At 29.9% G+C, this 27,279-nt stretch overlaps 3 protein-coding genes across 3 annotated transcripts; 1 reads left to right on the top strand and 2 right to left on the bottom strand.

Annotated features, from left to right (window-relative positions):
- Positions 1-4,117: 4,117 nt before the first annotated feature.
- On the bottom strand, positions 4,118-10,388 carry LOC108341605 (wall-associated receptor kinase-like 8). Its single transcript, XM_052879624.1, has 3 exons — positions 9,457-10,388; positions 5,582-5,621; positions 4,118-5,327 (listed from the first exon to the last, which is right to left on the bottom strand). The coding sequence occupies exons 1-3, from the start codon at positions 10,382-10,384 to the stop codon at positions 4,118-4,120; spliced, it is 2,178 nt and encodes a 725-aa protein (XP_052735584.1). The 5' UTR covers positions 10,385-10,388.
- A 6,216-nt stretch (positions 10,389-16,604) lies between these two features.
- On the top strand, positions 16,605-18,517 carry LOC108341604 (WEB family protein At1g12150). The gene is made up of 2 exons (XM_017579267.1): positions 16,605-16,769; positions 16,943-18,517. Exons 1-2 carry the CDS (start codon positions 16,605-16,607, stop codon positions 18,515-18,517), a joined length of 1,740 nt encoding a protein of 579 aa, XP_017434756.1.
- A 1,229-nt stretch (positions 18,518-19,746) lies between these two features.
- LOC108341035 (phosphatidylinositol/phosphatidylcholine transfer protein SFH9) lies at positions 19,747-23,594 on the bottom strand. Its single transcript, XM_017578640.2, has 11 exons — positions 23,289-23,594; positions 23,149-23,180; positions 22,412-22,495; positions 22,070-22,123; positions 21,800-21,877; positions 21,597-21,650; positions 21,423-21,482; positions 21,226-21,321; positions 20,908-21,009; positions 20,728-20,808; positions 19,747-20,320 (listed from the first exon to the last, which is right to left on the bottom strand). Exons 1-11 carry the CDS (start codon positions 23,344-23,346, stop codon positions 20,027-20,029), a joined length of 993 nt encoding a protein of 330 aa, XP_017434129.1. The 5' UTR covers positions 23,347-23,594; the 3' UTR covers positions 19,747-20,026.
- Between the last annotated feature and the right edge of the window lie 3,685 nt (positions 23,595-27,279).

Raw genomic sequence — 27,279 nt, 5'->3', positions numbered from 1 at the left:
TCTTTCCTTAAAGGCTTGAAGTTGTCTTCTAATTTTGTACTGTACTCCTATTTCTTTAGGTCTAGAAGTTATGATAAGATAAAAGCTTCATTTGGAGAGATGATGTCAACAAATAAAACAACTTAAAGGAGAAAAAAAAACACTTCTTTCATCAACTAAACTAAATTAGTGGAAAAAAAAATTAAATATTTAAGTTTAATACTTACATAGTTTTTGTATAAAATTATTTTAACGTTTACAAATAGGTATTTATATAACCGTTGAAGTAATTATTTATAAAAACATCAAATTTATCGTACATGTTGATTTGCAATTGAAGTATGTTTGCAACAGATCTTCCTGAAAAGAAAAAAGTGATAAAAATTTCACTCTTGAAAAGAATAAAACCAGACATGTTCTTAGTTAAAAAAAATGTGTCATATTGTTTGGGGTAATCGATTTATGTTTAAGAGTTTTTTTAGTAAAGAAAATCTTAAGAAATTGAAAGTCTTTCTTGCAGAACATATAAAAGTATGCACGAGACAAATCAAACAAAGTTTTAAAACTTGGAAATCTAATTCTAATTTTCTTCATCTATTATGTTTTTTCTTGTTTTGTTAATTTTTTTTTCCTAAGTGCTACGAATTAGTTGAGTTGTTTGGTTTAATAGTTTTTTTATTGTGTATAATTTTATTTGATCTTCTTAACATGAGAACAAAAACACTAATAAATAACAAAAATAATTGAAAATTGGACAAAAATAAATGCAGTGTGCAGTTAAAATATTCGATGATATATTAATCATTGTAAAAAACAACTTGCTATACCTTTTTTTCTCCCATGTTATTGAAATTATTTTAAGGTAAATATTATAAGAGTAAAGTTAAGTTTGGATAATTAAAAAGTTAAACATCAGTGTACATTATATTTTATGTAGTTGTGGAGCTTGTGAAGACAAAGGTGGACGTACAAAGCCGATATGTATGTTATTAATCTTAAATATAAAAAATAGTTGTTTAGATTAAATTTTTAATTTGATGAGGTTCTTTATTATAATTAAACTTTTTTTATTAGGAAAACAGTTTTTATATTGAAAAATAGGTCTTTTAAAATTTCAATTTAAATTATTCCTAATTATATAATTATTGTTAGACATCAACAATTTATCTAATAAATTAATGGGCTTCATTTATTAATATATTTATCAATTAAAGAGGAGTATTATTTTATTTTAACAAAAAATTAACATTAAATTAAATAAATATAAAAACTAAATTGAAACTTTGGTACGTTAAGTGCATCACATAACACAACATTAATTTAATACGTGAATATTTTTTTTCAAAAAAAATTAAAAAAAATTACAAATTGACATGTCACATTATTTTAAACTGTGATTGTACATTACTAATTAAATGACCTTATTGCATAATGTTTTACAAATCTCAGGTAAGACTCATGAAAAATATTTATAATAGTAAATTTTAGCATTTTATTAGTAATAATAATTTTAATGGATAGAAAAAAATGTAAATTTTGGATATAAAATTATAGTAATTCTAGAAGGAGAGCTTCAAAATTTTGATAATTTATTTAGAATTTTTTTAAAAAATTGAATAGTTAAAAGTGAATAGTGAATAGTAAAAAGTGAATAGTAAAAAAAAATTAAGAATTTCTTAGCATGGAAGAAATTAGAATTCCTTAGGATGGATGGAATTAGGTTCAGATTTAATCAAGTGGCTAATTAAAATATTATTTTTAAATAATATTAAAATAATAAATAATATTAAAATAATTAATGAATAGTAAATTTTTTTACCTATAAATAGCCATGGGAGGGAAGGGTATTCTACACCAAGAAAAGAGGAATCAAGTGAGAGCTTGAGAAATATAGAAGAAAGAGTTAGGGAGAAATTTTTAATTGCAAGAAGAGTAGAGGTTCGGAAGAGTTTTCGGGGAAACAAATTCGGAGCAAGAGATTAAGTCTGGAATAGAGGTAGGGGAGCTAACCTTTCTATGCTTTTATACTATGATTTAGTATTTCTATGCTTTTATATTATGATTTAGTATTGTTTTAATACTATTCATATCTTGAAATTCTGTGTGAATACTGTTAATGCTTACTGTATGTTTATTTATATTGAAATTCGGTGTTAATATTATATGTTGTTGTTTTGAATCTGTAAATAAGAAATTTGTTAAAAACTAGTTGAGGAACACTTTGGCTAAGGAAAGACTTGGTACTTAAGTTGTCCATTGTGACGCACCTCTCTTTCCTAGAAGTCTACTCGACAAGTTTTTAACTTAAATCCTATTGAACAGATTATGTACTGTTAATTTATTTTGTGATATATTCAGTTTGTATAATTTCTAAAATGATTGGATTTTATTGCATTTGAATTATGCATCTGAACATGGTTGTGAACTATAATGATGTGATTTATGTGGAAAGTTTGTGAATGCATGAGATATGTTGGATTCACTGTGATAATATGATAGTATCTAGTTATTCATGTCTTGGGTTAAGTTTCAAAGTGATAGTATGGTTCATATACGTAATTCCATGATCCTCAAGGAGAGGATACATGGTGGTGATTTGGGGGTGTATAGAATGATTGCATGGTAGCTCAGTTTTGGGAGTCATCCTGAAACTCCAATGGTCTTTCTTCTCATGTAGAGAGGATTGAACCATGTGGTGAGGAGTAGCAGGAGGTCCTAGTCTTGGGTGCTTCCATATGATCCAAGGTGAGTGATGACGGATTAACCTCGTGACTGTGGCCGGGCGGTAGTGCCCAAGTTTCATAAAGCCACCACGAGTGCAAGACCCGCCATAGCTCGGTAATCATTCTAGTCCGGACGAGTCGGGGTATAAAGTAACAAGTCTTGTGATATCATTTTATCATGTGTATCAAAGTAATAGATGAGTATGTATGATGAGATTGTTGTATGATGGTATGAGTATGTCTGACATAATTATTATATGAGGTTTGCATGCATGTTTTATAAATTATTGGTTGCATGTTAGCTTACCCTACTTGTTTGTGTTTGGGTATGTGCGATGATCGTATAATTCGTTATACGGGAGCAAATGGCAAGGAGGATACGTTGGAAACAGTACTTGATGGGGAAGACAATGCTGCAGCTTAGATTCGCTAGCTTTTATTAGTTAGCTTTGATGAACTTTTGTACGTTTAAAGCTTTAAATTCTATGTAATTTCTAGGGAGAAACCCTAATACTCTAAGTTTTCAATTCCATGCTATTTTAAGGATGATTGTAATCCTTAAATTACTCTTGACTGCTTTCCTATATTAATAAATGATGACGTCTTTATTATATGTGCTTTCAATATATATTTTGGGACGTCACAAGGACAAAATTAAGATTAAAATAAACTAAAAAATCAATTTGACATTTTTGGACCAAAACAGAAACTAAATAAATTTTGTGTGTCTTTCCTCTTGAGAAATTCATAAATCATTATATATGATAATAAAGATCATGTTGTAATTTCACAAATAAATATTTATAAAAGATAATAAGTTATCTATATAATAATTTTACATTAAAGGAAGTATAGCAAAAGAAAACTAAAATCTGATTATTACACTCACAAAAATAACTTGTAAACTCTAACAAGGAAGGAAACATCCTCTTTATACCTAGAAGGACAAATGACTAGGCCTCACTATGGATCACAAGTTGTTGACAAATTTTTTCTAGGGATATTCATTCTCAAAAGTTGTTGATGACACACACATATTGTAAGGTATTCCTCCTTTTAGTCAAAAGAGCAAGAAAGATTATCCATACTAGAAAACATCGGGAACCACAAATATTCTATATATGATAGAGTATTAATAATCAAAGAGTTGAATGTCTTCAATTCTTCTATGGACCTTAATGAACTCAATTTCCTTATCATTCGATAATAAAACAACCACAATGAAACATAAGTCATGACATACATTATATACAATCTAATATAGACATGAACACTTCTCAATAATCACATGTAACAACATATCATTACAATGTTAAAGTATAATCTTTAAAATTTTAATGGTTCAAAATTTTGGAATGTTGTATACTTCTTATTTCCCCAAAATTACTTAATACAAAAATAAGAATATTTATCCATCACATGGTAACAATAGGAACATCTTTCAAGATTGGCATTCTCCTACTTAGATCAAAAGTTGACATTATTTCTGAGATAATAGAATTATCATCCCAAGATTGATAGTCTTCACTTTTAACAAACTCATCATGTCCTTCTTGTGCATTAGACTCCTTTTCCAATTTTCGAATACCTTCTAATTCCAATGTGATTTCCCTCATGGTTGGTCGCCTCTTTCCATTCAACTCTAAACATCGATTTGCAAGATTGACAACTTTCATTATATGATATTTCTCCCCTTCCTTCATCACTCTTTCATCAATAATATCAAACACACAATTTTCCTCCACACACATGATGAAATATGAAGCTAAACTTTTGGCTTCCTCTTGACTTAGGACGGTTACTGGCTTTTGTCCTGTTAAAAGTTCAACAAGAACTACTCCAAAACTATAGACATCACTTTTTTCTGTGAATTGACTAGTTTGAAAAAATTCAGGGTCCAAATATCCAAATGTTCCTTGAACTACTGTAGTAAGGTGTGTAACATCAAGGGAAATCATTCTTGATGTACCAAAGTCTGCTACTTTCGCCCTATACTTTTCATCCAATAGTATATTTGTTGACTTGATGTCTTTATGATAAATAGGTTGAGAAGCGGCAGAGTGCAGGTAAAATAAAGCTCCTGCAACTTCAATGGCAATTCTCAAACGCATGTCCCATGTCAATGGCATATCCTTATTTTGTTGATGCAAGTACTCAAAAAGATTACCATTAGGAATGAATTCATAGACAAGCAAAGGAATTTTAGTCTCCAAACAACTTCCTAACAACTTAACCACGTTCCTGTGATTAATTTGTGAAAGAATAACAAATTCATTAATAAATTCTTCAATCTTTCCTTGGACCTTAAATTTTTTCACTGCAATGATTGTTCCATCTATCAACATGCCTTTGTAAACAGTAGCTTGACCTCCTTTTCCAAGTACTCTGTTTGAATTAAAGTTATCGGTGGCCTTCTCCAATTCTTTTAAGCTGAAGATTTTAACTTTATCCACATTAACTTCACCAGAAGACAATTTTTGTTGTAATAATAATCCTCCATTTCTTTTGAAGAATTTTTCTCTGAATCTCTTCACTATGATTTTTTTTGTAACCTTGAACACCCGCCATAAAATAAGAAGTAAAATGATAGATCCAAAGCTTATAGAAATTCCTACATATTTTACCATATCAATAAATTAAAATAAGTCTTTAATCATTTAGAAAGCCTAACAATTATAATTAAACTAACACATGTAGAAACCTTATACTATTTATATTTATATTTATATATATATATATATATATATATATAAATGAATCTATATAACTTAAACTATTTTGTTAACATTTGAAAATAATAATTAGAATGTATGATATGTAGAGAACTTCTTTGTTTGGTTAAAAAAGAATGTTTCCTCCCCTTGAGAGGGGAGAAGAGGTGTTTCTCGAGCTTATTTTTGTTCAAATAAAGCCTTTTTTCTCATGTGAAACCTTATTTGTTCAAGGGAAAATATTTCAATGCAAATTATCTCAAAGTAGTGAAATTTTCGCAAAAGCAAAAGTATTTTTTGCTCAAATGAAAGTGTGATGGTGTTGATGTAACCTAAGACAGTGAATTTTTTACTCAAACGAGAGTGTTAACGATACAACTTTCACTCAAACAAAATTAAGTAACAAATTTTATTGTAACCAAAATAAAGTTGAAAAACAAGAATCTCTTGCTCAAATGAAAGTCAAACCATTTTTATTGAGTGTTTTTGAACTTCTATCAAAGTAAAATTGAAATGTTATTATGTAATTATATTCTTATACTTTAAGGTAAGCTATATGATATAAAATAAAGTCTGGAACTAATGACCATATGTTGTTTGTGTTTAGGTTGAATAGAATATGTAACCTATTATAATTTAGGCTTAAATGTTTACTTCGTCCCCATGTTAAAAGTTGATTTTCAGTTTAGTACCCGTTTTTAAAAGTAGATACATTTAGTTCCAAAGTTGTAAAAATTGTATGAATTAAGTCTCTTCCATTAAATGGGCAGAAACGGAGTTAACTCCCAGCTAACGTGGCGAAAAAGTCTACATTTTTTCTTCTCACTCCTCTGTTTTTCCTGCCATGCCTAGCTTTCCCTGTCTTCATCTTCTTCACTCTCCATGCTCTTTTGCGCTTCTCTGACATGCAATTAATATTTTGGAGTATTTTCTTATGTATCAAAATTTGTTCGTTTTGATCCGCTAACATCTTGCTTCTAAGCTAATAACTAATATATAAGTTATGAAAAACCACATATAATATAATATTTTATATAATCATCAATTGTGAAACCACCTACACCTAAATGTGCACAACCATACTTAATAAATATTTTGTTTAAAATATTCCCTGCATGTAATTTCGTTAAAAAGAAAATGCAGGGATAAATTTAAAAGATAATTATAAAATAATACATAAAATATATTTTAGTCATACTAAAACATATGAAATCTCATCAAATAAATAAAAAAATATGATCTATTTTTAATTTCTTTGACAATATATATAATTAAATTTACTATTTTCGTTGATATTTTAATTTTATTTTTCATTTGGATAAAAGTGTTTTATATAAAAAGTGGTATAAAAATTATTATAATATTATTTTGCATTTGAAAATTTGTATGATTGTAGTTTAAAACTAACAACATCATAAGATAATTATCTGTTTACACAAAAAATGAAAATAATTTGAGTTTGTATCTATTAAGTATTAATTCATTTTTCTACAAAAGTCAAAATAAAAAATTAACAGAAAGAAAAAATTAACATAAATAAATGAAAATTTTGTAGAAAAATTCATTAATACTTAATAGATACAAACTCAAATGATTCTCCAAAATAATCAAAATTTTGATAAATGAAAATTAACATAAATAAATGAATGAATTTTGATACGTAAGAAAATTAACAGAAATAAATCGGGAAATAGTTTTAGTTTATTTTTTTAATATATTTGTGCTTTCTTGAGGAAGTTTAATTTTTTACTTGGCAACTATAAAAGGCTTCTCAAAAATATATAATTCAAGCACAATCAAGTTGGTAAAATTATTCAAAGGTCATTATAATAATTATATATATATAGATATATATTTGCTTCAATAATACTATTTTTTTTTATCTTTTTAACATGTTATTTGTTATTATAAACATTTGTTTATTGTGATGTTATTTTTTTTATTTAGGCTATTTTTACTCAAAAGGTGCAATCTGAATTTGATATAATGGAACAAAATTCCTTATTTAATGAAGAGAAGACGTTAGTTTTAGTTGGAACAACAGGAAATGGTAAAAGTGCAACGGGAAATAGTATTCTAGGAAGAAATGTCCTTAAATCTAGAATACTCCAAAATATTAATTGCATGTCAAAGAAGCATAAGAGCAGGGAGAGTGAGAAAGATGAAGTTAGGGAAAGCTGGGCATGGCAGAGAAGCATAAGAGCAGGGAGAGTGAGAAAGATGAAGTTAGGGAAAGTTAGAGAAAGTTAGGCATGGCATGGCATGGCAGGAAAAACAGAGAAGAGAGAAGAAAAAGTGTAGATCTTTTTGGCACATCAGCTGAGAGTTAACTCCGTTTCTGCTCATTTAACAGAAGAGACTTGATTCATATAATTTTTACAACTTTGAAATTAAATATATGCACTTTTAAAAAAGATACTAATGAAAATCAACTTTTAACATGAGAACAAACTAAACATTTAAGCCTATAATTTATTAACGAGATATATAATACTAAAGAAGAAAGAAAAATTCCCTTATTTCATATATATATATATATATATATATATATATATATATATATATAATATATAATATAATATGAAAATGCATAGTATATGAGTAATGACTTCTCAAATAATAAAAAAAATAAAAGGATAAATATATTTTAATAAAAAATTATTCAATTTATTTTGTTTTTTTTAATATGAGTAAAAACACCTTAAATTATAAATGAAATAAAATGAGCATCCAATTTTAATTTTGATGTACATATAAGTTTATTAAATTACTAGAAAATATACACACAAGTATATTAAATAATATGAGTTCTTTCTTTAAAATTTAATTCTGTATTTTGACATAAATGACAACATATCAACACAACATCAATAAAAACAAAGATGAAGACTAAATACTACAAATAGAAGAAGAATAATTATATAATAAAGAGAACAATAACTATTTACAAGAATAAAACTTATAAACAAAGAACAATCAACATATTCAAATAGAAAACATTCTTCTAATCATGAAATTGAAATTTATTGAACAAATGTCATTTAACAAACATTAATCTCTTCATTATAAAAAATAATTATATGTAAACATTGCAACAAAGCTCAAATTCTTAAATATATGTATACCAATAAATATTATTCTTTACTCATAATAAATATAAATTTACTTCATATATTAATTTATTCAAATTACAATATCATTATCTATTAATGAAATATTATAGATATTTAAAAATACATACACATATTCGTGACAATACACGTGTGTCGTATATGTGTTTACGCTAATTAATATAAATATAAAGATTATTATTACTCCTAATCAGGGAATCATATAAATTATTAAACACTTCATACTTCGTACATACCTTTTATGACATATATTGATACGTGACTCGGCGAAGTCGAGACGGAATGATAGTCTGAAATGTGATAAATAAAGTTTAAAATATTTATATAATGTTATTCAGTAAAAATATAAGAAATGAAATTGAGAAAAAACGAGTTGTAAGTTTTTTAATTAATTACAACATGATTGTGTAGTGTAAATGGCTTGTTGATTGTTTTATAATTTTTTTTTAAATATATGGATATTCTCAGATATTTTAAGTATGATATTCTCAATTTTAAATAAATATTATTATTTTATTCTCCAAATGTATTTAAATTAAATAAGATAGTAAATTTTATATAAATGAGATTATTTTGTATGTCAGAAACCAGCAAATATATTTAAAGAAAATAATATTATTTTAGTAATCTTATTTATTTATATATATATATATATATATATATATATATATAATATGAATTTCTTTACTTGTTTTTATTTTGATTTTCTGACAATTTGACCTTTAGCCGCAATATTTTGATGATTGTATTTTTTTTAATGAAGTCTGCTATCATTGTTTTTATTTTGATAAGTGGCTTTTAAGCATGTAAAAAAGAAAAATTAGAAGCCATACAAAAAAGAAGTATTTTTAACTGCAGTAAATAAGTAATAAAATAAAAATTGGGTAGAGTTGAAAATATATATATATATACCTGAACAACCTCCCTCAACATAGGGATTGGAACCGTAACCGTACGTGCAGGAACATCTCTGACCCGAACGATTATATCGTGAAGATGTAATATTAGTGTCGAAACAGTGGGAGAGATAATTTGAAGGAAGTTTAAGGTTTAAGTTGTTGGGAATCTCCCATTCAAGCACCACAGGGACCACATCCACATCCTTCATCTCACCATTCACAGGAAAGTAGTAGCCTTTGGGAGTATAAGAAGAATACTGTGGGAGGTAGTCCCATTCGTATGGGCTCAGTTCTTCTTGCTGTACAACCATGGCGTAACTACACTCACCATCCGTTTCATTCTCCTTCAAACCTTTTACTTCAGTGCTGTATTCCTTAAGATACGGTGGCAGTGAATTCTGACAGCAGGACTTCCCATTACAATCACTGTTTTTAAGCTCCATTTTCTCAATATCATCCACCTTGAAGTCTTTGTCGCAGATGGACACACAACCGCTACCTTCTGACCCATTTATCTGCAAAATTGCAATGATATTGCAACCTGCGGCCACAAATTTGTTGTGTTCCTGCGAATACACGAAAGGGCTTCCTTCCAGCGACCGGTTCACCGGCGTAGAATTTCTGGTTCCGCAGTTATTACGGTAAATGGAATTGTTGATAGTAACCGTGCCTTGTTGGACATCAATGGATGTGACTTGCAGTCCTATTGACTTGAGGTAAGGTGTTTGATATGTGGAAGTGTTTCTGCATTCTATTTCAAACCATTTCCCTAAGTAGCATTCTGAACCATTCATTCCAAACGGAAAGGGAATTTTACGATTTCCACACTGCGAATCACAGCCAGGCTTTGCTAGTACTTGTGGGTAATATTGTGCAGATACCTGTACATGTATAAACCATATTACCAAAACGATGAAATGGATTACCAATTTCAGAATCATTGTGGTTTGTTGGCTGGTCAAGATTCAAGAGGTTTGGTGCAGGCTTCCAACTTCTACCAAGATGGGTATTTATATTACTATGATTTTCACGTCATTGCCTAATTATTAACCAATAGTCTCTTGGTTTCTTCTTAATGACCCTCTGCTCCATGGACTGTTGCTAATATGATAGAAACATAGCGCGTGAGATGAAGAAAAACCAAAATAAGAAAAAGATTATAAGAACAAAGCACGGTTCTATCAAAGAGGAGATTATTAGAGAGATAACACACTATCAAAGATACATGAGTCTAATCATACACTACACTGTTTTCTATCTAAAATCTTATTACAATTGGATCTTCGACCTTTATATATAATAGGCTTCATTTATTAATATACTTTTATAAATGATGCACATCGTATTATGGTTAACCAGACTTAATTTGAGAATTTGTAATAGGTAATATTAGATTGTGAATGTTGTTCCATCTAACCACAAAATATAAACAAAATAATTTATTAATTGTCAATTTGCATTCTAGTGTATTTGAAGTCGTGCTTGGAAAATAATTACACGTTATTATTACTTTACTGTAGTACATGCATTGAATATTTTTTACCTGTTTATCTGTAATTCGTCTTAAGGTTAGGTAGGATTGGTCTCTCAAATAGAAACATGTCAATAATGTATGGTAAGATATATGAGTCGAGTGACTGGCAATCCAGACGATCATCAAGAATAAACAAGTCACATATGATCACTCCTGAGCGATCGTCAACCTGCTAGACAGAATTATCGTCATATTATATGCTCGTCATTGTCGCTCCTAACATCAATCGTCCAGCGATCGTCTTTTAGCGATCATATGTTGGTTAAACCAAATAGTCAACATTAGCTCACAAGTCACGTCAATCCAGTCAAAGGTAAGGATCAACATACGTTCAGTCAGCTTTAGTCAGACTGCATCAATTAATCCAGATAAACTAAAGAATAAGTGGTTAAAAATATCTGACCATGATGTCGCAAATCACGGAACCAACTAACCCAATATCCAGCACGACCAAGCGGTTGTGTTTTCCAAGCAGTTGAGTTCTCCAACCAACCGGATTTTTCGGAGTGCCTTCGCAGGGTAGTTATCCTTATATCTTCCTCCTGCACAGGGCTCTTCAGGGAGAATGGAGTGGGTACCTGCGAAGGCACTCCGACGCTTAAGTCAGAAAAAGGGAATGACAGAACTTTTTTAGTTCAATAACGAAAGAAATAATCTTTTCTCCTTTCTCTCTCTATCATCAGAAAAACGTACATTTTTTCCTTCTGGTTTTTCATATTTAATCTAACAGTAAGATAAACCATTTACCTAAAAATCCGGTTGGTTGGAGAACTCAACTGCTTGGAAAACACAACCGCTTGGTCGTGTTGGATATTGGGTTAGTTGGTTTCGTGATTTGCGACATCATGGCCAGATATTTCTAACCACTTATTCTTTAGTTTATCTGGATTAATTGATCCAGTCTGACTAAAGCTGACCGAACGTATGTTGATCCTTACCTTTGACTGGGTTGACGTGACCCTGTGAGATGATGTTGACTGTTTGGTTTAACCAACATACGATCGTTGGACGATTGATGTTAGGAGCGACAATGACGAGCATATGATATGACAATAGTTCTGTCTAGCAGGTTGACGATCGCTCGGGAGTGATCATATGTGACTTGTTTATTCTTAGTGGTCGTCTGGGTTGCCAGTCGCTCGATGCAGATATCTTACCATATATATATATATATATATATATATATATATATATATATATATATATAATTAACCAAAATAAATGATTTTCTTTTAAAAACAGTACTTAAACTTACCCACTAGTATTTAATTTGCTATACTTAATAACTATATATTCATTATCAAGAATATATTTATTTATAAAGTTTATAGTTTTTGAGATTCATAATTTTCGGGTATAAAAAAATATCCAAACTGCTAATGGTTCTTTAAAATATTACTATGATTTTCATCATTGCCTAATTTTTAACAAATAATTTGTTGGTTCCTTTTTAATGTTTGACAATTAAGCTATTCATATCAGATTGTGAATGTTGTTCCAAGTGCTAACGAACAAAAACAATAGAAACAAAAAAAATAACCTATGAATAACGTTGTTCAAAGAGTAAGAATAAAAAACAAAATAATATTTCTGATGTCTTTCAAAGATGTGAAGGATGTTATCGTTAATGATTTAAAAACAACATAACTTTGTTATTTTCCATTCTAGTCTATATGAAGTCGTGCTATTGGAAAATAATCATACACGTTAATTTACTCTAAAAATCCTATATTCAAAGCGAAAATGGTGCTCCTCACTTTTGCTTTGATTGAATGGATAAACTCTGAAACAGTCAAAACTGTCACTTTACATTGCAGCTTCCAGGAAAGATCCTTTCACTTTTTCTATTGATATGTTAAAAACTATGTAAGAGAAATAAATGGAACAGAGTAGATTAATAGTTTAGAGTTTATTTAGTTGATTATATCGACATAATTTTTTGAGGTTTACAATTTGACAAATAAAACAGACAACTTATTTGGATGCACCATACCGTCCCTAATGTTTTTGTGATTTCTTTAATTTTGTATTGAAATCAAAATATAAAAAAACTTATTTGTTTTACTTCTTATATAAATATTTATTTGATATATATATATATATATATATATATATATATATATATATGTTATTATCTAACTTCACTCATTTTTTTTATAATTTTCTTCTTAAAAAATTATTGACGTCCTAGAAAAATCACTTTGACAACCAAAGTGATCTAGCTACGGATGTTCATTGCATCCTTTTAGCCAAAAGAATTATAAAAGAAAATATTGGTAAATTGTAACTACCAAAAGTATATTTCATGTCATAGTTGTCATAATCAAAGAGTGAAGTGTCCTATGTATATATATCTACAAACTTCCATAAACTCAATAGTTTCACCATCAAACCAATGAATGCAACAACCACAAACAAACATAAGTATATATGCAATTATATATACAATCTAACATTCACTTAAAGGTTATAATTTTTCCATCATAATAAATGTAATAGTAACAAATTTGTAAATATGATAAGACTTTCTATATAGTTTATCACTAGAATAAGAATAAAAAGTTGAAATAGTAACAATTTTGTAATAAAGTATAAAATTTTTATATCAATTATATTTAGAAGCGACATTGAAAGTGAGAGTGGTAACAATTTTATAATAGAATATAAGATCTTGTACGCTGATTAAATCTAGATTTAACATAAAAAGTAGAAGTGGGACAATTTTATAATAAATTACAAGACTTTATATGTTAGTTATCACAAGCACGGTCATAATATCTTTAATTTCTTTCTTTCCTTCGAGTCTTCTTGCAATGCACTTTTCACTCTCAACTCTCATCCCCTATGCACCCTATTTGCCTCTTCGTCTCCTCCTCACTACACTGCACTCTCTCGCTTTCACTCTTGCTCTTGTTCTCCTAGGTCACTCTCACTCTCGCAACTCTCTCATTTGGCAAGTGGGTGATTTTTTTCTCATTTAGGGTTTTCTTCATTCCTTCTCTCTTCCTTTCTCTCAATCAATATTTTAGTTTTTTAATATTGGTCACCACAACTCCATCACCATAGGCACCAACATGCTATTAGGGTCCTTCATCTCCTCCAACACACATGTCTTCGTATTGCTTAACGACGCCTCCTTCACCATATTCTTGACAACAAGGTCTAGAAGCTTAACGTCCCCGATAACTCCTTCATGTCCTCCACCAAGTTCACCAACAGATTTCATGTTTGCGCCTACTTTGGCATGATGAAGCCTAACCATGAACTCGTCAAGAGCTTCTTCCTCCAAGCTCGACGTAAATATGGCTTTCTCCTAGTCTTCTAAAACTGTCTTTGTCATTTGTGTAGAGGTCTAAAAACAATAAGAACACAAAAGTAGAAAATCACACTTTCTATGTTAGTTATAACACAACTAGCATAGAATGTAAACTTTTTTATGTCGATCCATAATTAACATAGTAAAAAATTTCTATATCAACTATATTTACGTCAACTCCATAACAAACATAAAAATATTTTTTAACTAACATAGAAAACCTTTGTTGCACTACTAACTTATAATAATCATATTTGACAACATATCACATTATTAAAGTATAACTTTCAAAAATTTAATTGTTTTGAAAAGTTAGATATTTATTATTTAATCTAAATGACTTTATTTAACACTGAAAATAAGAATAATTACCTATCGTAAGAGTATGAATATTTTCAAGGGGTCGGTGTTACTTAAAACAAAAGTTGATAATATAGTAAAATTATTATCCAAATTTATACTCTTCAATTCTAACATTATGTTCTTATGTCCTTCTTGTGCATTAGGTTAAAAAAGAATAGTTGAGTTGAAGAAAGAGGTGAATTGAACTATCACAAATTCTTTAAAACCTTAAAGTAAATAATGGAATTCTTATTAAATATATAGAGTGATGTACTTCAAACGTTTGGAATTAAAAGATTGATACAATCTACTCACAAACCAAAAAAATATTAAATATACACGACTAAAACTAAAAAAAATATGAATAGATTAAAACTAAAAACTAATATACACGACTAAAAATAAAATACTTATAAAATATTAAAAAAATAAAGTATTTAGAAAAAGTAAAACATCACAATTGATTGATAAATTTAGATAAATATCTATAAATTTGATTGTTATAATTTAAATTGTTGAGTAAGCATTGTTTAGCTAATTAAACTATATATCTTCATATTTATATCTAAGTTATCTTATAATTTAAAACATCACAATTCTTTGGTTTTTAATTTGTTCTTATTGTATTACGTTATTTCTAAATTAATGTATTTAAAGAAAAAGAATAAGGTCATTTCATTGAAATACATTGTTATTTGCAAGAGAACCTTTTACTGTTTTCTTTACATTATAATTCATTTTCCTTATAGTAGTAACTTAACATTTTTTTCTCAAGTCAAGACAAATTTTTCATTTTCAACGTAATTTTAAGTGAATTCTTTATTATTTGACATTTCTCCAAGGTGCAAAGTCCTCGTATTAACACTCCAAAGTATACTAACTACATACTTTTTTTATGAGGTTTATAAGCAGAGGAAAGAAAGGAGTTTGCAAAATTATAATGATAAAAATGTTCCCACCATTATTTAGATGCATCAGCCAGCAAAAAATATGGTCTGTCTGATTAATGTTTTATAATTTGTTTCAGAAATCAAAATCAAAGTATTTTTTTGTTTATTTTTTATTTTTTATTTAACCATTTTATATTTATTCTATTATAACATTTTATAGATATTTGTTATGCTATCTAACTATTTTATTTCCTTAACTTAGACGTGCATAGGAAATGTTTGAGAAAAATCTCTTCAACCCTTTGTGGTTACAAGCTTGCAGCAACAAATGGGTAGTTATCACAATCAAATGACTAAATCCGTATATAGTTACTATAGTTGTATATATAATGGATCCAGATCAGCAAGGTATACGCAAATTTCTGCCATATCCTACCTTTAGAACCCTAAAAGAAGGAATTGCCAACCTCTAAACATGGTGAACTGAGTTGAAAAATGTTGACCCTTTGGTAAATTTTCCGACTCATATTTACTGTGGAATGTTATATTCATCATGGCTTTTTTGAATCTTCCTCATTTTCCGCAAATACAGAAAGGAAAAGGGTCATTTTTTGTATTGGATAACCCTTTTGCGGGGTTGGCATTTTCTGTCAGCACCACCACAAACCCATCTTCCCTCTAAAATATAAGTTATATATAGCCAATTCTACTCCAAGCAAATTTAACCAGCCATATTTTAGGGCGTTTCTTCTTTCAACGGTCTTATCAGGAAGGTAAATAAAAGTTGGACTTAAAAGGAATTCATTCTTTGAGTTTCAACACCTTCACTTTCCAAACTCATTATCTGGGTCCTACCTGATCAAGTGCAAGGAGAACTCTCTGCCTCCATATTTGTTTCATTATATCTTTTGTTGTAACATCAGACATTAAGGTAAGCATTACATAAATTTATATGTAAGAGGTGCAATGATATAAATACGTTGTTATTACAAAGTTTCGTGTAATGAGATTTATCTGTACATTGCTCCTTACTATGTATCATCTGCTGCATGCATGCAGAAACCTTTTGCAAGCGTATAATGAGTTTCAGAGTGAGAGATCAAGAAAAAGAATCCGATTCTCCAAGAGAGGTTGGAGAGATTGACACAAGGGCTCCATTTCAATCTGTTAGAGCAGCAGTTAGTTTATTTGGTGAAGTAGCCGTGTCAAGGGACAAACGTTCTTTCAAGAGAAGATCGTCAGAGGTAAACATCAAACATAATTTTTCCTTAAAAGCAATTTAGTACAAGGACATCTGCTATTTGAAAATGAATAATTTATCCTTAAAAAAATATCTTTTTAAATTTAAGGATGTTAATTACCAGTTTGACTTTAAGAATAGAATATGTCGTTAATATTTTTCAATTGTGAGTTGCAGAATGTGCTGGAAAAGGAGACTCAGCTTCTCTTGGCCCAGAGAGAATTAACCACAATAAAGAAAAAGCTGGATAGTTCTGAGATCACAAAAGGAAAAGCACTTTCCGAGCTTGATAAGGCCAATTTAACACTTCAGGAATTGGAAAAGAAGCTCAACAGTGTCAGACAATCAAAGCAATCAGCCATAGAGGCTGCTGAAGCTGTGAAGAATCAAGCCAAAGAACTTGAACAGGCATTATCTCAAAAAGCTATAGGATATGAAGCATGGAAACAAGAACTAGAGCATGCAAGAAAAGAGTACACAACAACAGTAAAGGAACTAGATGCCTCCAAGCAAGAACTCAATAAAATCAGGCAGGATTTTGACACAGCTTTGGAGGCAAAACTGGCTGCATTCCAAACAGCGGGAGAGGCTCAGCGTTCTGCAAAATTGAACTCAGAAAAGCTCCAAGAACTCTCAAACCAAATTGCAACCATGAAAGAACAAATTCAACATTTGAAGGTTGCCTCATCACAAGCCCAAGATGGTCAGGTAAAGGCCATGGAAGAAAGAGAAGCACGAGTAAGTTTCTACAAAAATGCCAAGGAAGAAGCACAGAATAAATTGATGGCTTTGAAGAACGAATGTGACCAGGAACTAACACAGGGTCTAGAGGCCAAACTTCATGAAACAAGTAGAGAGATTCAGGTTCTCCAAGAACAGGTGAAACAGGCACATGCTTCAGAGATGGATACAGTGAGAGTTATAACTTTGGAGATCGAAGAAGCCAAAAAAACACTTCAGGAAGTTCTAGAAGAGGAAACCTCCCTGAGAAACCTAGTGGATTTAATTAGGACAGAGTTAGAACAAGTCAAGAAAGAGCAAGAGGATCTCAAGGAGAAGGAAAAGGCAGCAGAAGCCCATGCTGCTACCCTAACTGATAAACTACGGAATGGATCAGAAGAGACAAGTTCTGCCGTGGAAAAAGAATCTGAAAACTGTGCTAAAGTAGAATTGAGGATCAAACAGCTTTCATTTGAGACAGAAGTTGCAAGAAAGGAAGAAGAAGAAATAAGAAGCAAAACTCAAGAGCTGAAGCATGAGGCTGAAAAATCCAAAGCTGTGGCAAAAGAATTGGAGAAGAAACTTGAGCTTTATATGAAACAGGCTGAGGAAGCCAGAGAAGCAGAACGAAAAGCCATTGTGGCGATGAAGATGATGTCTGAAAGTGTCGACAGTCAAGACACGGCCTCAGTTTTAGATGCTAATGGAAAGATTGTGTTGACAGTTGATGAGTTTGCAGCATTGAGTGGGAAAATCAAGGAATCTGAAGACTTGATTGACAGAACGGAAACAGCATCCATGGCTCAGGTGGAAGCAATCAACTTAAGAAAGAATGAAGTGAACAAAAAGGTGGAGGCAAACCTGAAAGCAATTGAGGAAATAAAAGCTGCGACAGACATGGCTCTGAAGAATGCAGAGATGGCAGATTCTGCTAAGGTTGTAGTTGAGAACGAACTAAAGAAGTGGCGTCTAGAAGAACAAAACTTTGAAGGCACAGAAAATTCTCCAAGATCAATCTCTCTGCGTATTTAAAAGTGAAAATCTCAGCCTCCGTTATGCAGCAAAAGGGACTAACACTTATCAGTATTCAATAGCATTCACTGGCTTTGTGCCTTAATTTCTCTTGGGAGTTGAAAGGCTCCTTGCACCACATGATCAATCATTTAGCTTTCAAAGTCATATCACTGTTTCCAACTTCCATGCAAATGTGAATGCTTATTGTCAAATTCCTGGCTTCTTTAGTTCCTTGAGAACAGAAATTTTTCATGTTCTACATTTTTAGAGAAAACGTTCAGATCCTATTCTTTGGTGTTCATCGTTTACAAACGTGTCAATTGAGGTGAAGAAGCTATAAACAAGTATAATCTTCAATGATGTTCTCCTAATAAGTATTTTTAAGAGAAAACAATTTAAAAAGTAAAATAAAATGGACTTCTGTCTGATATAACTAATATACAAATTAAAAACAAGAAGTTCAAAAAAGTATGCACAACTTTAATATACGACATCAACTTCGTATTCTATTTCTATTTTTTTAACCTGAATGTATTTCCCAAGAAGTCATTCAAAATGGCTCCTGAAGCTACCTTCTGCTTATTCTTAGGAGAATTTCTTAAAAATGATAAAATAAAAGAGATTTGTTTGGAAAAAATCATAATCACTTTTATAAGGTAAAAATAATCGATTCTCTATATTAATTTATAGAAATTATTTTATATTAGTTTTCATATAAAATTTTATTTCAATTAATGTATGAGTTAATCCAACTTAGGAAGGAAGAAGTTTATTTTTTATTTCTTCTATTTTTTAAGAAGTGTTTACTTTTGAGTTTCTCTTAACATGTTTACAGAAAATTATCATATAAGAATAGTATGTGACTGTGACAATAAATCAAATGAACAATTAAGAAAAAAAACTGTTTTCAATGCATTGATTAATTATATATAAATAATATAATTCACATCCCAAAAAAAAATATAAGAAAGTATCTCAACATATAACACTGTAATAATTGATTATTCTTACTTAATAGAAAAGATATACATAGTTTAAGATAGATACTACTTATTGCATTAGATGTTGTTAGAAGAATTTTCTGTTCTCCATATAGGTACAAATTGAATGTCTTTTCATTATAATATTTTATGTAAAAAAATGGAAATGAATAGGTTCTTTTTCCACAAATATACACTATTTATCTCCAAGTTCAGTACTTCAAACACAAACTTTTATGTATTTGAATTGAGAAGGAAATTTGAAGATTAAAAATGCAAATATCTAGCTTTAGAAGAAACATAATGGGAAAGATCACATTTAATAACATTTCTTACTTGCCTTATGGCATAATGCAAATCTAGGATCCGCTTTATTTTTACTACTACTCCCTAAATTTCTCAAGCTAACATAAACAAGGCTAACTTGTACTGCGGAATCCTGATGGTAGTGAAGAGGAAGAACCCTTGTACTATATTAGTTTTCAAATGGTTAGTAGGACTGGAAAAAGATCACATGACCAACATTGACAACAGTATTCATCAATCTTCAATCACAACTCCCATTGCTGATCTTAAACTTGTGTAACTCAGACTCTAAAGTCTTGACAATCTCAGCTTTCTCAGCAGGAGGTTCAGGAAAATCTACATGGAACGATCCCTGCTTGATTGGTTCAACAGCTTCATGGATTCTGGATTGCTCCTTTATGTGATTGTAGAGCTTCTGATGGAAAGGATGATCCAAGGAATAGCAACTTTCATTTCCACTTCCATTATCTGAATGTTTCGATGATCCAGAGCCTTCTCTTTTACAGAAATGTGGCAGAGATGCAAAATCCATGATCTAGATGCAAATTTTATTTGTTAATTTCCACTGAAGGATATAAAAACAGACAACAGGTTATCAAACATTTATTTATGACAAAAAAAAGGAACTACTCCACAAGCTTATTAATAAGGACTGAACAGAAAAGTAAAGAAATTTTCACGATAAGATTGTACACACTTCCACAGGAATGAACTGCTCCGTTCTGGCTACTGCTACCTTTTATGGAAAAACAGTGCAGAGATGCATATATGTCATAGAATAATTAATTTCTATGCTTGTAGATTTAAGCAGTGAAGAGCATGCATGCTGTTGAAAGAAATACAGAAAAGATTCTCATTCTTAGGCATGTACTACTGTCTCTTATCTGGGGATAAAATTTCCAATTTAGTATCTCTACGACAAAATAAAAACAACCACTTTACCTTCAACAGTTCATCTCGCCCACAACCCGGCAAGACTTGCACTTTTCTTCTTGTTCTCTCTTGCAGAAGTGGCTTCACAACCTGCCAAAGCAAAGTGTTAAGCATTATCCCTAAGTGCATAACTTAAACCAATATAATGAACAAAAATATCATACAGAAAACAAAAGTCACAAGGAATACCTTCCAACAGGCTGAAAATATGTATGGGACATTTACAATGTAATAAGTATTTGTTTTCTCAGGGTAGTTCAGATCATCAATGGATGATATTATTGTTAACAACTGCATCAGCATGAAAGACAACTCAGCAATATAGGAAAATGTTTAAAAACAAAGGCAGTAGGTTGAACAAGTCTTCTGCTTTGTGCATTTCTGCACAAAGTAATAACAATAATAGTTTAATTTAAACTCAATCTTGGAGTGCAACTTTGAGTAAGTCCATTACTTCCAGATATGCTCTAGTTTACTGAACATGATAGCTGTATGAATTAGAAGTACCTTGATCTGATTTAGGGCTGACAACTTCAGACCAGTCATATCCAAAACTTTTATGCATGTGGTAATAGGCTGTCCATGCTTCTTTGATGCAGAAGGCTACAAGCATATACAGGTCAAAACAAATAAAAGGGCAGAAGCTAAATTAGCAGGTTAATAAAAAAATCAAGAATCTGAAGATTTCAAAGTGAAATGCCCACCAATATTACACGATCACGATATTCGTTAATTTGAATATGAGACTGCACATAATAATGAACCTGCAATCATACAAGCACGCAAAATAGTGTTAGAAAAGATAAGAACACAAGGCCTTTAAGATGAAGAAATAGATAGTGCCCCAAAGTCCAAACGTAGCCACTAAAAATGCTTACAGATGCTTTGTCAAATGTGCTAAGCCCAACACCAATTGCAAAGACAGGAAGACCCTGGAAAGTATGGAAGGCAGAACAAGCATTAAAATTGGGAAGATGTGATATAACAAGCAAGTTAGGTAATCTTGATTAATGACAATAAAAATGTAATCAAGAACAACTAAGACGATGTGTACTGAGATAAGATTGTGTTTGAAGAGCACCTCTCTTGAGTAACCTGACAAACCTATAAGTTGTGAATCACGAATGCCTCGGTATAAATCAGTAGGAATTATGGGCTTCTGAAAAAATGAAACAGCATCCAGGCTTAACATGTAAGAACTCAGTCTTGTACAATAAGTATACATTTTAATAAGATTTTGACAATAAATACACAAAGGGCCCCAATGAGAACATTTCCGAATTACAGACAAAACTCCAAACTAAAAAATCTGAACTGCCAAAAAAACGTCTAAACAATAAACTAGACTTACCGATAATATGTTGTCAATTTCATTTTGCACTCTCCAATTTAGACATTCGATTATCTGAAAAATAATACAGGCATCTACAACTAAGTTAAATGGATAACAGTCAATTTCCAACAATAAACTAATATTGCAAAATATCCATTACAGCACCGCCACAACACTATAACATGACTTTTCTGACCCCTCCACCATAAGAAATTTGTGAAGGGAGACCCACTTAGGTGGAGCCATATGCCACAACAGCATGTGTATACAGCAGAATTTGGGCCTTCTGACAGCCCTGTTTATCTTTGCATCAAACACATATGCAAAGCATTCAATAAAACAACACTGCACATGTCTTACCATTTTATGTGCCTTGGAAACGTTCCACTCCCTAGCCTTTAGAAATCGAATTAAGGTTTCCGTAACACATCCTTGATGAACATTCTGCAAAAAACAGCAATTAAATTCCAAAAGAAGAGATAGAGTGCTTTTCTGGTGGCAAACATTTGTCCTTAAGCAGGTGCATTAAGTTGTCAAGAGATCACCAGATTTCACCAAACTCAAACTAGAATAAGTAGATAATCGCACGCAATTGATTGAATTAGCAGCCATCCAGAAATAGAAAGATCTTATTACCAATTACATATTTGTCAGCACACTTAACAATAAAAGGTGTGGAACACAAGAAATGATTGTCCCCTTCAACCAAGTTAACATTGAGTTTCGAAGAGAAACACAGAAGTTCAACATTGATTGACCTACACACTTGAAATCAGATCTCATCCCCCTCCCCCTTTCTTTAGCTGAATCATCAGTATCCGAGAGAAGTCTTAAACAGAAGAGGAGGAGGAATGTAGAAGAGCCAATTAGTCAACAGCATCCATGAAACACACAGACAATCACCGGAATTTCAGGGTTCCAAAGACCACAGTAAACAAAATCCATTGAGCAATTTACACGGGTCAGACACAAAAAAGAGAGAGCTAGATCAGGGTCAGCTCGCAGATGTTGAACAAACAGACATCCAAGAAATAAAAACAGAAGAAAATATATTAGAATGTTCAAAGCATATGGGAATGAGTAACCAAAATGGTCACCTGAAAAGTTCTCAGCAGTGGCTCCTCCTCAACTAGAAAGAAACAATTCAACAAAAGGAAGAAAGAAAAGAAAAAGGGGTGAGAGAGAAAAACAAAATAGAGAAAGATGAAAAAGAAAGAAGATGTGATAAAGGTAAAACCTTGATCCATGAGAGCTTGCAGCTTCTTGAGGGCATCCTCAGAAACAACACGGCCCATTTTGTGTGTTGGTGAGAGAATGAAAAAAAACTAAAACCCCAGAAGAAGAGAGAAGAGAAGAAAAAAGAGTAATTTTTGTTTGGTAGTTTTTGTAGCTTTAGCTTCACTCACTCACTATCTAGAGTGTTTGCATTGCTTGAGTGTTACAGATACAGTACTGCACACCAAAGTTTGATGTTATATGCAGTCATTCCACTTAATGTTCAGTAAGTGACTCAGGTAGATAGTTACACAGATAGATATACCCAAGATTCAATCCACCATGCCATTCACCTCTCTCTTTCTCTCTTTCCCACTGTTTATATTAGTTTTAACCATTGGCTTTGCTTTTGTAATTATTTGGTTGGATGTCTTTTTCAAGACTACAATACTTTTTATAAAATATATCATAATTGTTGTTCATGCTCAGTTATTAAAAATATAAACTAACTTTCTGTTATGGTCTCTATTTTTTCCTTAATTTAAATTATATTTATTAATTGCAAATGTAAGAATATAACTAGTAATGCATGATTAAGATTGTCTTAAAACTTGAAATATAATAAAGAAAAAGAATTGGAGGGAATATCTTTCTTATTTTATCAGAAATACTTTTTCATAAATTAAATAAAATTGTTATAAACCATCAAATTTTGCTTTCTAATATTTAAATTAAAGCAATTCAATACTTTTAGTTTACTACAGTTAATTTTGTAGACAACTACTTAAGTGGCTTTGTATTAAGTAAAATATAAACAATTTAAAATAAAAATATGTACAATTAGTTTTTACTACAATTAAAAAAAAAACTGGAATGAGTTGTTGTTTTAAAAGAAAATATATTAAAGTAGTGATCATAAAAACTTATTTTAGTTTTACTGTCAAAAATATTTAATTAAATAATTAGCCTGTAAAAGATAAATATAGAAAATATAAAATCATAATTATAATTATTTTAAAATAATTTTTAAAACGTGATCACAATTATATTTTATAAATTAATGATATCGTGGTCTTCATTTATAACTGTGGAATGCTGATATAGGCATGACGAAATCTGAGCCTTCACTGCACTGGTCCCGGCCTGCTCGATCTGTATATTTTCCACCGACCGATTTAAATTTGACTTTTGCAAAGGTGACAATAATAGATAATTAAAAATCTAACTATTTAAAGTTTTAATTGGTTGTTTTCTTACTTATTTTGTCATGCACTTTATGGAGAAAAATCTAACCTATTCTCATATATTCTTTATGAAAAAAAAAAAAGAATATACTTGCAGCATCATAATCCGGATTCCCTAATCATGAAGTTCCTATAACAGGTTAAATAAATGCTCCATTGGGAAACCTTAAATTTTATGGTTTTTCTTTTACTTTTTTTTTTATTCAAATTTAATGTTATTGGTTTCTTATTTAAGAGCCTCCTTTATGAATTTTACCAGTTATATAAGATAGTTTGTGTTTTATAAAACAAACCAATATTATGATTATTAGAAGATGACTAAACTCATTAACATTGTAATTGATTGGTGTGACTTTGGAAAAAATTAGTATAATTTAGATAACATGATAATATACAAGGTTAATAGTCAGCTTCCAAAAATCAAGATTAATAAGTAATATGATTATTTTATCTCTTTAGGGTTTACATACATATATATATATATATATATATATATATATATATATATATATATATATATATATATATATATATAACTAAGAGCTAATTAATCTGAACATTGGTATCAAACCATGAAACAAAACACATTTTGTATGATTTTTACTGTACCACCTGTTTTGCTAAGCAATTATAATTCATTGGTTGGAATGTACTGAGATATACGAGAATGTCATGAAACTAGTTTGTGAACTAGTTTTTATAAGCTCCAATCTTATAAAAATTTAATTTCACATTTTTTATATTTTAAAGTCAAACAAATTTATTCACTGTTCATATATAATTCGATTGTTAATAAAGAAGTGTTTTAGTTATTCAATTATAAAAATTATTTTATTTTTATCTTTTTTATTATTATTTTTTTCTTGTACTCTGTTTCTTTCTTTTGGCCACCAAACATAGCATTTAGCAAATAGGTGGTAGAATGGTGAAAAATAGATAATAAAGTAAAGGAAAGAAGATGATAAGATTGAAGAAATTACCTGGACATTTTACCTGGCGGTGGCATGGGCTCGAAATGGCCCAACAATTGAATGTTTGATCAATTGAAGGAGCATGGTAAAGACATGCAACATGTTCTTCAAATTTTAAACATGGTTTTAACATATTCCATGGTGTTTGCCTCTATGGTCAACTTACACATTTTCAGACTTTAATTCTGATTATACATAAATGGTAAAAATACTATTTTTTTTTTTTTTAAGGCAAAAGAGAAGGATGGGTGAATATTGAAAAATCCTTGATGGGTGGCATCAAATGGTTTCAAAATGTGGAGATTTGTCGGAAAGTAAAAACCCCAATTGTGATGTCATATTCGCATCCATGTATAAGATTCTAAAGTGACATCAAAATACAATCAAAATTATGAGTTTTTATATCATCAACACAAATAAATCAAATTAAAGAAGGATGAAAATATATTTTAGAAAATATTATAATGATTTTAAAACAAATTTATTTTCTATTAAATAATTCTATTTCTTAAAATGTGAAATATTCTCTCTTTTATATAAGTTTTCAATCAAGGCTTTTTTTTTTCCATGACAACATTTAATAAAGAGTCATAGATCATATCGAAATTCTAAATAATATAAGATTTTTTGCTTTTAGGATAGACTCTAACCATGACTTTAATATCATATGAGAAAGTGAGTTTTAAGCCTAATTAAACTCCACAAAACCGGCTTGTAGGATGAGGTTTGCATTCATTTATAAACTATAAATTGGTCTTATCTCTAGTCAATTTGGGACTTCCAACAATTAATCTATTATGATGTTTTGATTGTTATATTTTGCATTTGTAAAGTTTTTTTAGTTTTTCTTTTCTTTTTTAATATGTTCAAAAGACTTTATAAATACTTTTGTGTTTTAGCCTATTATCTTGATATAAGAAAAACTAAACAATGTCGATGATTTTTAGAAAGTTGTAGTCATAAAATTTATATGATGGCGTAAATGTATATGAAAATGTTGATTTCTCAAAGTTATTAAGTTAAACTCTTTCGATATTTTGTTTTGACTTTTTTTTTATAATCATAATATGTATAAATATTAATGTACATTTGTCTAGTACTTTTTTTGTATAAATATAACTATCTATCACTGATTCAATTTAAATAAATTTGCAGATCAAATTTAATTTTGACCTAATTGTTTTGATTTAACTCGATTTAAATCTAAGATGATTTAAGAGTATAGTTTTTATGAAGTGATTAAGTGATGATTTGAGAATTATATAGTTTTTATGAAGTAATTAATTGATGATGCTCTACATATTTATTATTATAAAAATTATGGATGTAAATACATGTGCAAGGTTGCTTTTCTTATCTAAAAAGAGAAAGTTGCACTATCTCACATAACATACAAGCACCACCTATCATGATAAATTAAGAATAAGAGATCTCGGTAAAAAAAATAAGTTTGTTAGATTATTTATTTCATTATGAGTGTTTAATAATTAAAGACGAGAATATAAACACGAAAATAATTATAAATATGAAACAATTGTATATATATATACTCATACTATTCCTAAACTCAATTTAAATACTTAAAAGTTATTTATTCATATATTTTATACTTAATCAAAGCAAATTTTTCTTATCAAAATCGAGACAAATTTAACACTATTTTAGACAACATCGGTTATAACGAACTCAATAAAATATCAAACAAAAAATAATATTTTCCATCTTTACATTTAAGAATCAAACACGTGTCATGCGTTATAGACTTTTTTTATTTGCTTTCTATGTGTTCGTTTGAAAC

The sequence above is a fragment of the Vigna angularis genome, chromosome 6 (assembly GCF_016808095.1).
Source record: "Vigna angularis cultivar LongXiaoDou No.4 chromosome 6, ASM1680809v1, whole genome shotgun sequence".
Classification (NCBI taxonomy): domain Eukaryota; kingdom Viridiplantae; phylum Streptophyta; class Magnoliopsida; order Fabales; family Fabaceae; genus Vigna; species Vigna angularis.
The sequence above is the reverse complement of the archived record's forward strand: the minus strand, read 5'-3'. Positions and strand labels throughout refer to the sequence as shown.